The 17473-nt window shown below is 38.6% G+C and overlaps 1 protein-coding gene across 6 annotated transcripts in view; it reads left to right on the top strand.

The window, feature by feature from the left end:
- Positions 1–17473, top strand: part of LOC136886283 (zinc finger protein 1 homolog) — a 134293-nt gene that overhangs the window by 108376 nt on the left and 8444 nt on the right. For 3 of the 6 annotated variants that reach the window (XM_068230644.1, XM_067159009.2, XM_068230643.1), the window contains exons 2-4: positions 841–970; positions 5059–5214; positions 9816–9874. In XM_068230644.1, the coding sequence (XP_068086745.1) occupies positions 893–970; positions 5059–5214; positions 9816–9874 (293 nt within the window). In that variant the 5' untranslated portion in view covers positions 841–892. The remainder of the gene's footprint in view (positions 1–840; positions 971–5058; positions 5215–9815; positions 9875–17473) is intronic. The other 3 variants (XM_068230647.1, XM_068230645.1, XM_068230646.1) reach the window with 2 other exon arrangements.

Below are 17473 nucleotides of genomic sequence, written 5' to 3'. Positions count from 1 at the left end.
CCAGCCTTATTCCTAAACCATTCTGTCTTTCCAAGAGGGTCAGTACTCTGCTAACACAGTCGTTGTACATTGCTTGCACCATTTCTAACATTTCTGTTCCGAGTCTCTTTTTAACCATGGTTTCCCAAACCTTCTCTCTGTTAACATGCCTAGGTACATATAGTTATTTAATCTTTTGATGTTTAATTTTTTTTTTTGCTAGGGGCTTTACGTCGCGCCGACACAGATAGGTCTTATGGCGACGATGGGATAGGAATGGCCTAGGAGTTGGAAGGAAGCGGCCATGGCCTTAATTAAGGTACAGCCCCAGCATTTGCCTGGTGTGAAAATGGAAAACCACGGAAAACCATTTTCAGGACTGCCGATAGTGGGATTCGAACCTACTATCTCCCGGATGCAAGCTCACAGCCGCGCGCCTCTACGCGCACGGCCAACTCGCACGGTGATGTTTAAATTAATCCTTAGAACTTTTTGAACTCTATCTAAAGGTTATTTTTAAAATTGTGTAATAGTCACTAATTATTAAGGAATTATTAGCATTGTATTAATGAAGCAAGAATTTTGTATAAAATCAGTGTATTGGTGACTGGAGTTATCAAAATATAATATAATCATTAATTGGGCATTTCATTTCTCAGTAAAACTTAATTTTGAGCAAGAGTATAAATTATTTACGTCTCTGTGAGCTGAGATATGGTTAATAAGAAGCCACAGCTGGTTTAAATTAATTACAACTAAGAATTTGAAATTGAACTTGGTTTAAACAAAGAAACAAAAGGTTTAAACAAAAAATTGCTTAAAATACACAACATTCTTGCTTGCTTTCTTTCAGTCCTCAAGTCCTCAAGTCGTCATTCGTATCCATAAGTTGCTTCTTATTCTGGCCCATTAGATGGATAGTATGGATGCAATTCCCAGCGTCAAAGAGGAACCAAAATGGCTTCAGGAACCTGAGGAGACCCTATGGTTTGTAAGTTTAAAAAAATTAGTAAACCTTCAGTTTATTCCATACCATTTTTTGTTGTGATTAAGATGGAACCTATGTTTTTCATGCATAAAAATATTGATGTGGGATTGACGATGAGAGAGCTATTTGAAGATGGCAGTTTGTGAAGATGCAGAGATAATCTGTAACCCTTTGTGTTTTCATGTTTGTAATGCTTACTCTTGGCACACTGATCTGCCATTATTTTTGGCCTGTAATGTATTCCTTTTCATGTTCCTACCTCTCTGTATAAGACTCGATTTGACACTTGGTTGTACCTTTTCACTAAATTATATTATTCCGTTGGGGTCCTTTCTTCCCTTTTGTATTTGTCCTTTGGTCCTAATCTTTTACCACCTGTATTTGTCTTTATTTTATGTTTCTTCCCTTTTCCTGTATTTATCTGGCTTTCTTCTTATCCTACACTTCCCTCATAGAGAAGGACGATCTGTCGAGATGGCCTCTCAGTGAGTGTAGATGCCTGTTTTCGTGAAGCTGGGAAGCAGAAATGAATTTTTCAGTTGCTGAGAAGAGAGGTTGTAGAACAAGTGTGATTTGATAAGGAGAAAGCCTCATGTATTTGAACATGTGGATTATGTCCTTTAATGTTTTCATGTTCCTCCTTGTCTCCTCTTCTATTACTCCTTCTTTCCTCTCTTACCTGCCATTATTTTCATCCTGCTATGATGTGTTCTTTTTAGTGTTTGACTTGATTTGATACTTGGTTGGTCCTGTCCAATACTTATAAAATGTTCAAAATTATTTACATTTTATAAAACTGGTCGCTGATTATGAATGGATGATATTATGAACAAGCTATTGTACATAAAAAAAGTGTGTGAAAAATTAATTCGATCCCCTGGTCCATAGAGTTTGGACAGCCAAAGTAGGGGACTGCCTGTAGGGGTAAAGTACATTGGGGACTTCGAGGGCCCTGGGACCATTACGGTAGCTGTGAAGGCCCTTCAGGAACTCTGAAAAGTGGTGGCAAAAGGGGCTCTGGTTAAGACGCAGCAGGTCGTTATGCTACTTAGGTTCCAAAATGGTAAAAAAAAAAAGTAAATAAATGCAATGTAATTTTTAATGTTATACCAGTTGCATAGTATTATTTGAAGTAATTCCACATACTGTATATGAGTTGAGTATGTTTGTAAGTATAGGAGATATTATAAGTAGAATTTTGTAAACAATATAAATTTATTAAGGATGATCTGTTTGTTTAATATAAAAAATTGTTAGCGTAAATTGTATATTATTGTATTCTAGAAACATTTTCTTCTTCTCTTGTTAATTTAAAATTTAGTGCTTGACAATAATGTATTTTAGTGTACCATTTGCCACCGAGGTAGACACCTCATTTGCAAATAAAGAGATTTTGATTTGATTTGAAGTACAGGAACCATATGAATGTTAAAATTGTGTTTTCAACACCGTAATAACTATAGGAATGACCAAGGGAGTTGACCATGCAGTTGGAGACGCGCAGCTATGAGCTTTCGTTTGGAAGATAGTGAGTTCGAACTCCACTGTTGGCAGCCCTGAAGATGGTTTTCTGTGGTTTTCCATTTTCACACCAGGCTGTATCTTAATTAAGGCCATGGCTGCTCCCTACCTACTCCTAGTCCTTTCCTCTCCTATTATCACCATAAGACCAATCTTGTCTCAATGCGACATACAGCCAATTGTAAAAAAGTAAAAAAAAATGTCGGTTACCTACTTTTATTTTAAGGTAGGTTTTTGAGACCAGTTCTGTCGGAAATTTTTCAGAGTACCAAAAATGTGCTTCTGGAGAGAACAGGTACACTATTTGGAATGACCAGAATGCTTGAAAATGGTAAGTGAAAAAAGTTTAACCCCTCAACTGGGTACTAAATTCTCCAAATGTGTAATCTGTCCTCCCGGTCTAGAAAGCCAAGAATAACGGCCGAGAGGATTCGTCGTCCTGACCACATGACACCTCGTAATCTGCAGGCCTTTGGGCTGAGCAGCGATCGCTTGGTAGGCCAAGGCCCTTCAAGGGCTGTAGTGCAATGTGGGGAGGGAATCTGTCCTGGGTACCTTTTTTCTCTTTTTGTGACATTTAAAATATTTCCTGCTTAAATGTGTACACAATTAGTTTTATGTAATACGATAGTGATTATTATACTTCAATAATGGGGTACCAGCATTATTTATGGTGTATACATTATTATGTTTCTAGATGATTACACGTGTTGTAGATTGTAGTGTCTGTGTGTGATAATGGCCGAAACAAGGTCATCTACGAACGAGCTGAAGAATTTTCGACACTATGTGCATCACTAAAATTTTTATTTATCTTATTTACTACTGTAAAAGCAAATCTTGGTCTTGGGGCACCATTTGCAATGAACTACGATGCCAGTGTAATGGGTCCATTATAGGATATTACAAATTTTCAGGCTAATTCATTCCTGTTGCCAGAATTTTGCCCCATTGTATTGGTATAATAAATTTACTTAATCAGGACAAATAATTCAGGTTCCCTAAGGGAATCTATATCCATATCATATGAACTACGATGACTGTAACATTTTGAACATCGTTCTTGTCATTTGGTTCATCTGGAGCCACTTCGCTTTCACTTTCAGAATCTATCCACTAATCACCAACCGATAAAGAAAATACCTCATCACCCTCCGCTTCTAGAACTTTAAAAATACCCGCACAATCAAGCTGATCTGCTTTACATTTAGAAGCCATGCTTGTTGACATAAATGGCTGTGTGGGAGCATTGCACAAGGTGCCAAAACAGATTTATAGCTGTAAGAACTATACAAAACAATACACAGCATGATGATATGGAAAACATATCAACTAATATGGTACACTCCATGGTGACATCATATGCTGTCCCCACCAAGAGAAGTATGTGAAAAAGTTAATGAATGATATATGCCATCATGTGATATAGATGTTGATTCCCATAGGGAACCTGAAATATTTGTCCCGAATGAGTAAATTTACAATACCAATATAGTTGGTCCTCTATTAGACATTATAAACTTTCCAACTAACTCATTCCTGGTTGCCAGTATTTCGCCGCAGTGTGCTAAGTTGCACTAGCCATGCGTCTTGGTAGGTGTGCTATTTACCAACTGATGAGCTCAACTTAGCACACTGGGGCAAAATGCTGGCAACCAGGAATGAGTTAGCTGGAAAATTTATAATGTCCCATAACGGACCAACTATATTGGTATATGCCATCATAAATACAAAGTATGTTACAAGTATTATTTTTTTAATATCATTTATTTTTAGTTTCAATATAATCTATAACGGTTAGGTTCTTTAGTCTGTCAAAAGTAATTTATGATTAAATAAAATTTAGAAAATACCTGAAATATAAACAATTTAATAAAAATAAAATTTTCAATTTTAATTATTTTCTTTTTTTTAGGTATAATCTGTTGTTAAGAGAAGTAGAGGACAAAGATGATGATGGTTAGATTAAGTTTCTAACCATTTAAAGATAAGAGGCATAGAATTAAACGAGGCCACAGAACTAGTCGCATATATTGAATAGGTGGATATTAAGAAAATAACACTTGTAACATACTTTGTATTTACGTACATTTCAATACGGACCTAACATGAGAATTATAACGTGTAATACGCCATCATGCCGGGCTGAATGGCTCAGATGGTTGATGTGCTGGCCTTCTGACCCCAACTTGGCAGGTTTGATCCTGGCTCAGTCCAGTGGTATTTGAAGGAGCTCAGATACGTCTGCCTCGCGTCGGTAGATTTACTGGCACGTATAAAAACTCCTGCTAGACAAAATTCCGGCACCTCGGTATCTCCAAAAACTGTAAAAGAGTAGTTTGTGGGACATAAAGCAAATAACATTATTATTGACATGCCATCATACCCAGCATAGAAGCCCCGCATGAAAATGTCTAAAGGTTTCATACCCGTTTAAGTGTTTAACTTGAACAGTCCTTAAATGAAGCCCTACTGAAGTTAGCCATTGTATATATTTAAATCAGGCTTTGTGTGTCACTTATTGTAAAGTGGATCTGTTGCCTGTGAAGGTGATCAATAATTCTTTTTAGGATACATTGCTGAAATCTGACACGGGTGATGTACAAGATGTAAAGATCAAAGAAGAAATTACAGTCATGACACTTCCAAAAATTGAAGATGACTCTTCAGTGGAGGAAGAACCAAAAATTGAAGGAGGTGCAGCAACGGAGAAAGAAATCAATGAGGTAAGTTTTGAATACATTTATTTTATTTTTAATCTTTGGAACAGTTTAACCCATTGTGACACACTGAATGTAATCTGTAACCAAGGCATGTGCAGGTTATTCCAAATCCAATTTTAATTAAGAAATTACTTACACATATTCAGAGTTTGAATAAAAGTTAAGCAACACTCACTGTCCTCATTCATTGCAGGAGATGTGAGAAAACTCATTGCCTTGTGTACACTTGGGCATAGCAAAAGCATCCTGGTACTTCAGGGCACTGGTACTGTTAAAGGTACTGAACCTCCCACATAATAATTAAGAAAGTTTCACCCCTTGGATTAATGCTTGACTGATGTAATCAGAGTGGTGAAGTGTAAGAGGCTCATTTCAATTTTTCAAAGGAACACGTCGCCTCATATGTGCACCATCAAAAGCTAATACTATCACAGAAGTTTGTTATAGTGGAAGTCATTTATTTTTTTAGTTTCAACATAATCTATAGTGGTTAGGTTCTTCAGCCTGTCAAAAGTAATTTATGATTAAATAAAATTTAGAAAATACCTGAAATATAAGCAATTTAATCAAAATAAAATTTTCAATTTTAATTAATTTTTTCTTTTTTAGTTATAATCTGTTGTTAAGAGAAGTAGAGGGAGACAAAGATGATGATGATGCTTAGATTAAGTTTCTAACGATTTAAAGATAAGAGGCATAGAATTAAACGAGGCCACAGAACTAGTCACAAATACAGGACTGTGGCGGTTAGTAAATTCACAGAGGCTTGCAGACTGAATGCTGAAAGGAATAACTGTCTATAATGAAGGTGTATATATGTGTGTGTATTGTTAAGTCTTTTCTGCAGATATTTTCTGTATTCGGGAGATAGTAGGTTCGAACCCCACTGTCGGCAGCCCTGAAAATGGTTTTCTGTGGTTTCCCATTTTCACACCAGGCAAATGCTGGGGCTGTACCTTAATTAAGGCCACAGCCGCCTTCCCACTCCTAGCCCTTTCCTGTCCCATCGGCGCAATAAGACCTATCTGTGTCGGTGCGACGTAAAGCAAGTAGCAAAAAAATAATAATATTTTCTAGATTCTCTTCTATTTTATTTAGAAGCCAGTCACACTTCGCTGTGCTCATCCATTGCAGGAGATGTGAGAGAACTATTCCCACAATCATCATCATCACCATCATCATCATCATCACCATCATCATCATCATCATCAAGATTCCACTCCAGTTTCCGTGGTGTGGTTTACGAGCGCTATCCATTTTAGTCTATTCATGTACCACTGCTCTTTCAAGACTTCATCCCAGTTGATTCCTTTGGATGGGATATCTTCATTCACTTGGTCCAGCCATCTCTTCCTAGGTCTGCAAACAGGTCTCATTCCAGTAATCTCAGTATGCAACCATTGTTTTGCAATTCTTCTTTCTGTCATACATTTGACGTGACGAAAACATCACAAACTTGCCCTAGTTAAGATCTTCCCCCCACGGCACTTAACGCCTTTGAAAGGACCTTGGCCTGCCCAGTGACTGCTGCTCAGCCCGAAGGCCTGCAGATTACGAGGGGTCATTTGGTCAGCATGACACATCCTCTCGGCCGTTATTCTGGGCTTTCGAGACTGGGGCCGCCATCTCACCATCAGATAGTTCCTCAATTCTAATCACTTAGGCTGAGTGGACCTCAAACCAGCCCTCAGGTCGAGAGAAAAATCCCTTACCTGGCCAGGAATCGAACCCATGGCCTCCGGGTGAGAGGCAGGCACGCTACCTCTACACCACGGGGCCAGCTTAAGGTATCCTTCAGGGACTGATTTATTCCAGCTTGTTCTCTAATCTTCTCATTTCTTACTTTGTCTTTCCTAGTCTTTGGAAGCATGCTTCTCGGAAACTTCATTCCTGAAGCCTGAAGTCTTCTGTCATCTCTTTTGATAGTTGTGCATGTTTCCAACCCATAAGTCAATTTAGGGACAAAGTGTGTTCGAAACAGAGTTTGTTTTAATCTTAGTGGCACTTGTTTATTTCAGAGCAGATATTGAATTTCCTGATAGAATGGACTGGATTTCTGAATACGATTATTTAATTCAAGCTGTATTCTGTTGTCATTTGATATTATGCATCCAAGGTATCTGATACTGTTTTACTGTTTCCTTCCAGCTTTATATTCCCACAATATGAAGCTTTTATAGGATTGGCATAAATTTCTTGAAAAAATGTGCAACACACACCATTGAAAAATTATGTTTGCTGTCCCGCACACCATACGAAACGTTGTTGGTATTGTTTCAGATAACCCTTATATAGAAAGATAGGAATACACAATAGGATAAACACACTTACACATCAGTGTGGGAAAAGAGAGCAACAGAAATAGGACTCGAAGGCAAATATGAAAACACAAAAGAACACCGACAACCTTTGCATCTTCATACACAGCCTCCTTCAAATACATCTACTCTCTCTTCTGATTTCTCCACAGTTCTTCAACATCCATTTCATCTTGATTTCTTTCTGCTTCCCAGCTTCATCAGTGGAACGATCACGAACCTTCATTTAGAGTCTTGATAGGCAGTATCAATCTTCATGCGGGAAATGTAGAATAAGAAGGAAATCAAATGAACACAGGAAAATGGAAGAGACAGAAGAATATAAGATGAAAACAGGTGGTTAAACTATAGGAACTCTAACATCAAAAGGATCCCAACATATCAATAAAAGTAGTGGAAAAGCACAAACAGGTGATAAAGTCCACAATATATAGTATAACCCCGATTTTGTGTGACCTAGATTTAACGTAAACCCGCATTTGACGGGAGAAATATCCAGTCCTGTAAATTATTCCATAAAAGCAACGCAATTTTATATTTGGTTTAACGTAACTCACAATATGGCAAAACCCGCATTTAGCGTTAAGGAAATGTTAAAATTCTCAAATATTTATTTCTATTCGTTTTGGTTATGATACAACAAGACCGAGCTCGATAGCTGCAGTCGCTTAAGTGCGGCCAGTATCCAGTATTCGGGAGATAGTAGGTTCGAATCCCACTGTCGGCAGCCCTGAAAATGGTTTTCCGTGGTTTCCCATTTTCACACCAGGCAAATGCTGGGGCTGCAACTTAATTAACGCCACAGCCGCTTCCTTCCCACTCCTAGCCCTTTCCTGTCCCATCGTCGCCGTAAGACCTATCTGTGTCGGTGCGACGTAAAACAACTAGCAAAAAAAAAAAAAAAAAAAAAGATGCAACAAGAACCTATGAAAAAGACGTCATAAGCTTGCTAAGGCGTATTCAAGGCAGAAGAGAAATTTAGAGTGTGGGCACTTACGGGTAAAGTGGGATATCGAACTTAGATGCACATCCGACCGTGGCCGCTGTAGCGGAAGAGTACTCCCGTTTTAATGACAGTGTTCTTATAACCTTCGAAAATTCCTATATCAGTCTGTGTAATATCCTTTGCTTATGGTGAGAACCCTTTTACCGATTCATTCTTTATTACGGGCAAATTTGAGTGTGTTAGTTTTTATCCGTTATCAATATTCATACACACTAGCCACATAGAGTATATGACTACCCCAGCGTTCATATTGAATGCGATCGATCATCTTATGTATCGATTCCTCACTATGCGCGAGCGAGTCGATCTTGAGCGAGCCTGATGATGTCTCCTAACATCTCCAACTCGTGTAAACAAATATCATATATTTTCACAAAAAGTGCAATGCTAGCAGTTGTTAACTTCTTAGAAATAACGGCTGAATAAATGATTGCTTAATTTTAATGTTATGTAATGAAATAATATAAGAATGTGATTCTTTTCCTTCTCAAGATACAGCGGTGTGAATAACTAATTTCAGAGGTTAGGTTATTACTTTCACGTCTTGTTAAATTTGTGAAAGGCTGTTCCCATGTAAATTTATAGTAAAAAATGTTATTATTCTACAGGGAGCTTGAAATACATGCGCGGTAAACCTAGGGTATGTGACGCCGTTTAAAGTAAGAAAATTACAAATGTTTGCCACAAGCCTCTGGAGTGATGCTATTACAGTTTTTAAAAATGAAACTGAATATGCATGTTCAGACCATTGGAATTAGAAAATACATGCTAATGAGTAAGACACTCCTCGGAAAACATCCGCAAAAATGTTTAAACAAACCGATTGCTGTTTCATACCGATTTTAATTTGTTTTTGTGCGAATTTGATATCTTTCACGACTTTTGTGGAAAATCATGTATAACGTTATAAGAACAACCTTAAACTGATGCAGGTTTGCATTCACCAACAAAAATCTGTCAAAATAAATCGCAAACTTTAACCACACTACAGTGTGTAGTGTAGATATCTCCTTGTTTTATTGTTGTCACTGTGTAAATAATGTATGACAGTACCATTTATGTTAATACAGCAAAGATCTCTGGAAAAGGTGTGCTTTCTACTATCCCAATTTAAGGTTAAAAAATCAGATCCTGTAAAAAATGTTAGATAGGGGTTCTACTGTAGTAAGACAGGAACTTGAATAGGAACATCTGGTATGATAAACACAATGGTAGGTCAGCAGGTATTAAGACTAGTTTTAGATTGTCAAAATGTAATATGTATTCATCTTTCATTGTAGGATGTGAAAGAAGAACTGCCCAGTAAAAATGAGGACATCATGGAATCGGTTGCAGGAGAGTAAGTTACCGTATTTTGTTATCATAGTATTATGTTCATTATTCTGAGTAGAAATATCAGAGTAAAATCTTTTGGTCATTTTTGAAGGCTGGGCAATTCATGGGTTGGTATATTTTCTGCTTCCGAGCATTATCCTTTTGAAATGGATTCTGCTGTTCGGATCAACGAATAATTCTTTGCTCAATTGATCACCTCAATTGCTCACTTTCATATTTCTTTTTATGACGTCCACCCACCGTTGTTTGAGTTGCCTGCATCGTCATTGTCTTTGACCATCAACCTGCAAGTGATATGTAGTGCTTATAATACTGTACAGTGCTGCTACCAGCAAAGATGACATTCACAAATAGTCCTTTGATTTGGAGCTAACCCATCTGTCACCTGATGGTGTTATTAATAAATTCTCATCTGGACTTCAAAATCTGTGTCAGTCGCCTTGGTCTGAGTATTTTTGAGGTTTTTCAGACAGTTTTTTTCTTCTGCAACTGTTACACACTGCTCATAAAAGAAATTTGGTCACATCCTTAGATGTTGTAAACTACATTGTTTGAATGAATACTGGGATGGAGATTGGACTATTACAATAATGTGTCCTGTTTGCATGACAGAGGGCTCCACTGTCTGGATGTTTGGGAGGTATCAGTATTGGTTGAAAGATACAAAAGCCTCAGTTCAAAGTGTATGCAAAGATAGGTCTGTGTGGAGTATAGTATTTACATGCCATGGATGAACGTGTGGGACTGAGATAAGCAACATTAGATAAAGTTATCATTAAATGCAGCAACTCATGCACATGTACTGCTTCAAGACGGCTACTGGCAGAGGTACATTGCAGGAATGCTAGAGGCTACTGAGAATGTAATTTGGTATCTTTGGGAACTTTTCCAGGAGACTGGAAGTTTTACAAAGTGCCCTGGTGCGGGTCGCCAAAGGAAATCAACCCCAGAGAAGGATCGTTTCATGTATCTACAAGCTCTCTGAAACCGCCAAGTTACAGCACGAGCACTAAGGGTGGACCTACAGGATTTTGGAGTACGAGTTATTGACCATACAGCCTGAAACACTGAGCGAAGCCAGTTTAGATGCCAAGGATCCACTTGGGTACATTCACTGAACAGACGGCGTCATGACAGGGGACTGTAGTTTGCAAAGAGATCTGCACTGGCAGCTGAGACAATGGCATCCCGTGCTGTACTGGGATGAATTACATTTTGTATTATATCATTTGGATGGTGGTTTGAGAGTCTGGAAGGTGTAGGGAGTGATTTCACCAGTCAGCAGTACAGTCTAACGTTACCTATAGAGGTGGATCTGTTATGGTATGGGCAGGCGTAAGTCTTGACAAAAACCGATCTGATCATTTATAATGAATCCTTTACTGCTCGATGGTACATCAAGATCTTAGTGCCACATGATCCCTCACAGGTCAGCTTAGGGAAATTGCAGTATTCATGCATGACTCTTTTCACCCAGAGAATGTAGTAGATGTAAACAATACCATGTGACTTTGACTGCCTCGCACTTTACAATATACAATATATACAATTTTTTTTGGTAATAAGCTTTTTGTGAAAATTTGCAGTATAAAATATTGAATGTCAAAGTATTTTATTGATTGAAAAAAATATTGTTTTAAGCGTCCATTACATGCTTGTGAAAATCCCCTATTTATATGCTAGATGTAGAGCCAATAGGTCATGCACACGAGAGCACAAACTTGTTGATTCATTTTGCTGCAGTGGCTATGCACAGTGGTTCTAGCTGATGTAAAACTTCTGAAAAGTGGAGAGAAGTATGATTGTTCTCCCTAGAACCTTCTTAATGGGCGGACCACCCTGCAGTTTTTACAGACCCGCTCGGCTAACATAGCCTAGATATGCGCTAGTTCCATAATATTAATAAATATTTGAGTCGTTGGGTGTTCCAAATTTAAATTTTGTACTGTAAAACTGTTTATTTAAATGACAAATCTTCAATATTGTCAGAATAGTTGCATTAATTACATCGGAGTTTAAATATTCAACTTGACTACCACATGGTGTTGTGCGCGAGCGGTGCCTGGATTATCATGCAATAGCATGTGATTCCGCATGACGTCACAAACCCTGATGGCACTCCACAGCAACGAAATGGTAAGTCCCCATGTTAGATGATTATGAGCGAACAGTAGAACAAGTTCAAAATACTCTGTTATGTCTTGTTTGTGATAACACTATAATAGTCCAGTTTTGCAGTTAATATTTACCTGTCTGATATTATTAATACCCTGAGGGGAATAAATTGAAATTTTATCGTATCCATTTTTTACACCATATTTTCCGCCAAGCTACTCATTCCTGACGTCCGGCTGACGAAAATTTATTGGGAGAACAGTGATTATGTTGTCTTAAATGTATTAAAATATGTTTATGGAAATGTATCCTGATCGAATAATTGGCGATATTGCAAAATTAATATCATAATAGTTCACAGTTTGTTGCAAGTGCGTGAAAAGAAGTATCCACAAGTAGTTGCGTTAACCACCCCAGATAAAAGGAGACAATGTGTGAGAAGTATTTTGGACATAGACTGTGACAAATTTGCTGTTAATATAGGAGAGAGTTTTAGTAATGTGGGAATGAATCTTCCAATCTACAGGGAACTGAACCTCTGGCAAGTTTGGAAATTTGGACTAATGCTATGTCTGTCACATAGGTACGTCTACGTGTCAATTTTCATGGCAAAAAAACTATAAAGCCATGATAATTTATTTTTGTTATTTCAAATATGTTCATGCAAAGCGGTTATCTGTGCAAATTTTCATTGATATTCATATTTACATAAAGAGTCTGGGGTGAGACATTTGGAACTTGCAGAGTTGTATTGAATGTTTTTTTAATGCCTATTTTACTCTTTTGTTGGGAGGAGAATAGAGCACAAGATGCAAACATCATTTGGAGATTGCTGCAAGAGCACTACATGCAACAAATGGTGTGGTTGGCCAGAAGTCCTGATTTGAATCCAATCGAATACATCTGGCACCAAATAGAGCAATGTATTTGAGGAAGAAATCTACCATCCCAAATACTACAAGCCCTTAGAGATGACCTGTTGGAAGAGTGGGGATGTCTGTCTAAAGTGAAGATGTGGTGCCCTGTCCAGAAGCATGAGAAGGCATTGGAAGGCTGTTATCCGTGCTAGGAGTTATTAAGATGTTATTAAGACGTTATTAAGACTCTTAGTTACCACCTAACAATTTTGTGTATTACCATGGACCACTTTGTATATTGCACGTGCGTTGAGTATCCAAAGAACGCTTTTCATTTCAATTCTGTATTGTTGCAAAGAGGTTTACCAGGAGAGTTGGCTGTGCATTTGGGGCCGCGCAGCTGTGAGCTTGCATCCGAGAGCTAGTACGTTCGAATCCCACTGTCGGCAGTCCTGAAGATGGTTTTCCATGGTTTCCCATTTTCACACCAGGCAAATGCTGGGGCTGTACCTTAATTAAGGCCACGGACGCTTCCCACTCCTAGCCCTTTCCTATCCCATCTTTGCCATAAGACTTACCTGTGTCAGTGCGATGTAAAGCAACTAGCAAGGAGGTTTGTTGCCATTGCGTGACTTTTCATTCAAATATGTACTTTTTAACATAGAGGTTTGAGCTTATAAAAAAGTGACAAATTAATTTTTTGATCCTAGTAGTTATGTGCGAGTTTGTTTTCCATAAGATTGACTTTCTGCATTAATTTGTTATATAAATTTAAACCACTACTCCCAATTCATTCAAACAGAAGGCGCTACCCATGAGTGGTATCCATATTTTTGTAGCAGACACAAACAGAAAAATGCAGGTTAAATGCGGCAGAACAAAATATTTTGTATAAAAAAAACTGAATAAGTAGGCTAGAGCAAACTGCATTTTCTACCAAAGTCCCAGTCTCAAGGCTGTGACAATATGGATGCTGCTGCAGTATTGGTGGCACATAACATTCAGTCAGCAGTTTTTTTGGAATCCCCATTAAAAAACTCATTTGTGTCTGTTTTACCTCAAGGACAGAGAATTCAGAACAAAAACTATTACATTTATTGAAGGTGAGAAGTTTTGAAATTAATCAGCATCAATTTTTAACTATAAAATTAGTTGATTGCAAACAAAACACTTTTAATTGTCAATTCTATCGTATGAATTATATTTGTATTTAATTTAAATACATGTTTACTGAGATCGATAGCTGCAGTCGCTTAAGTGCAGCCAGTATCCAGTATTCGGGAGATAGTAGGTTCGAACCCCACTGTCGGCAGCCCTGAAAATGGTTTTCCCGTGGTTTCCCATTTTCACACCAGGCAAATGCTGGGGCTGTACCTTAATTAAGGCCATGGCCGCTTCCTTCCCACTCCTAGCCTTTCCTGTCCCATCGTCGCCGTAAGACCTATCTGTGTCGGTGCGACGTAAAACAACTAGCAAAAAAAAAATACATGTTTTCATAATTAACAATTTAACATATCTTTCTCTTTTATATTTTGTAATTACCCAAATGTTATTCTTACAATTATGCCTATTATACCTTTTTCTTTTAACACTAAGGGGGGAAGGAGAAGTGAATATAGTTAAGTACTGTAATTTAGAATTCCACTGTAAACCAACATCTCACCCTACTGTGCCTCAATACCTGCTTGCTAGCACATAATGTGCTGATCTCTCCCTCTGCTGTTTTTCCTTTGTTTTGAGGCTGCATGTCTGTGGCAAATCATAGCCTACTACACATTACAGCTCTGGGTGTATTTCAAGAGACATGTAGTTATGATATATAATACGTATGAATACACACTTAAGCAGTTTAAATGAAGTAATTCCAGTAATTCTGTTATGGAAAACCTTACTCCCTTTTAATGCAATTAGGTTTATGTCATACCAACACAAATAGGTCTTATGGTGGCGATGGGATAGGAAAGGGCTAGAAGTGGGAAGGAACCGGCCGTGGCCTTATGGTGCAGCTGGATCATTTGCCTGATGTGAAAACGGGAATGAGTAACATCATAAAACCATTTTTGGGGCTGGCGACAGTGGGATACGAAACTCCTTTTAATGTTTCTTCCCATAGAATTGATACTTTTGTTGTGGTATTTAGTAAAATTATATATGCACTTGTGTAATTTATACATTAGCCACATGCTTAAATATTTTTTTCTCATGCAAATGTAGGTAAGGTTTATGTCCGAGTTACATAACTTTCGTGCCTTTCTTTGGGAATATGAATATGTCGTACGGATGGGAGTCATTCAAAAATTTGTGTAATGCAAATAAATGTGTGATGGAAGTGATGTCATATTAGTTGTTGCCATACGCCAAATGGTCCCTTAAGAAGGCTATCCTTATCGGTATTTGAGTTTCCTTTATTAAAAAAAGAATTCATTATCCTTAGCTTATCGCATAGGGAAAGCTTTCTTTTTTTCATTATGTTTTTAATATCACTGAGATGACTCATCTTGCTTTGTGGTAAGCTGTATAGTCTTACTAGTGCTGCATACCATGCATGATATCCCACTACACAGATAATACATTGTTGCATGAGAGCATTTAGTTTCTGAACCAATAATGAATAAATGTTATGGAATTTTAAAAAATTGTATCTTTTTCAGTGCCAAGATGATATTGTCAGAGAGCTTGAAACAGCCAACATAGTGCTGTACCATAATAAACTCAAAGACTAGGAATGAATGAAAAGGGCTATAATTTTTGCACCATATGCAGAAAATTCTTTTTTCGTAATTCACATTTGATGCGTCATACGAGGGGTTCATTGTACAGATATACCGCATTCCTGTGCAGATTGTGGTAAAACCTTCAAACATTATGGAAATCTGACACACCAAATAGCTCATTCTGATTCAAAAAAATTTCCTGTTCTACCTGTGGAAAAGCATTTGTGCATGGCTCATCTCTTAAGCCGCGTATACACTTGAGCATTCGCTCCGAATGAGCATGCGTTTGCCCAGTTTTACTCATATGAATACAGGGCGAACCGAATGGATCCGCATGCCTCAACCCCATCCGAATTTTGTCGGTACCTCAAAGTGAGCACGTGCTCTGTTCGTGCTCAGTGTGGACGCTTAATGACGAGCGAGGTAGCCCGAACAGTATGAGCCGACTGCTTCTGCTGTCGCAATGCATATGCGATCTCGCTCCTGCAAGTGAAGTGAAGGAAGAGTGTGAAATATAATTTCAAGTTGTAATGGAATTGTCCCATGATAATTCTCTTATCCTAGTGGGGTACTACCACAAGTATCCCGTTCTGTGGAGCCCCAAGGACGAGTTTATTACAATACCTTCACATAATACTTTGAGGAGGCTACGATGGCTTGGCACACTTCAGGAATGATTCTGCCAATGGCTTGTTTTGAAATTGTGAAGAGGTACTTCTAGTGTAAGAGTCTCCTGTAGCCAGAAATCGCAGTGTCACATTTAGGCGTTCCTTGGCAGATATGGCTTTCCTAAATGTTGTGTCCTCTCTCTCAATCATAGCCCTGATACTATGCAATATCCATTCAAAATCCTCGGATTACATTCTCGTAAAATTTTAACATTGTCATCTGTTAGATGTCCGATCGTTTTTAACAATTGAGCATTGCATCTCTCTTCATACAGTTTTCTTTGCCACCACCGCTTTTTCCTTTTTTTTTTCAAGGAATGCAATATAACAATAAAATGATAACTGGCGACGATCAATTTTCGATTCACCATTGTAGCCTCAGGTCAGGCAAAACACAGACGGTGATCTTGGTCCGCACGAGGTCCGAACACAGTGGAAACTTGCTCAACAGATTGGCATGCGAGTCGTGCTTGTGCGCTCCCGCATCGGCAACGCATGCTCATTCGGGGCGAATGCTCAAGTGTATATGTGGCTTTAGAAAGAGTGTCTCTCTCAACTGAACATGCGGCACCTTGTCGGGAAGATTGAGAAGGCATTATAAAGCCGTTATCCATGCTGGGGGTGGCTATACTCCTTATTAAGACTCTTAATTACCTCAGACTACACTGGTCAGCCAGAACATTATGACCATCTACCTAACATCGATATAAACCCGTCAACGTGATAGGAGCATCACCTGACGAGAAATGACTGGTGGTCAGACACATGCACGGTGCATGCAGTATCAGTGAGTGGGCACCGACCTTGATAGCCGCAGTCGCTTAAGTGCGGCCAGTATCCAGTTTTCGGGAGATAGTAGGTTCGAACCCCACTATCGGTAGCCCTGAAGATGATTTTTCGTGGTTTCTCATTTTTACACCAGGCAAATGCTGGGGCTGTACCTTAATTAAGGCCACTGCCGCTTCCTTCCCACTCCTAGCCCATTCCTATCCCATTGTCGCCATAAGACCTATCTGTGTTGGTGCGACGTAAAGCAAGTAGCACAAAAAAGGAGCGAGTGTGCTGTGCATGTGTAGAATGAGGAAGGCATGTGATCTATCAGAGTTTGACTGCGGGTAAATTGTGTTGGTCCGGAGGCTCTGCATGAGCATTTCGGAAACTGCGCAACTTGTTGGGTGTTGAAGGAGTGCTGTGGTGATAGTCTTCAACACGTGGCGAAAACAAGGTGAAACCACGTCCGGACATTGAC

The sequence above is a fragment of the Anabrus simplex genome, chromosome X, assembly GCF_040414725.1.
Source record: "Anabrus simplex isolate iqAnaSimp1 chromosome X, ASM4041472v1, whole genome shotgun sequence".
Lineage (NCBI taxonomy): Eukaryota > Metazoa > Arthropoda > Insecta > Orthoptera > Tettigoniidae > Anabrus > Anabrus simplex.
The sequence above is the reverse complement of the archived record's forward strand: the minus strand, read 5'-3'. Positions and strand labels throughout refer to the sequence as shown.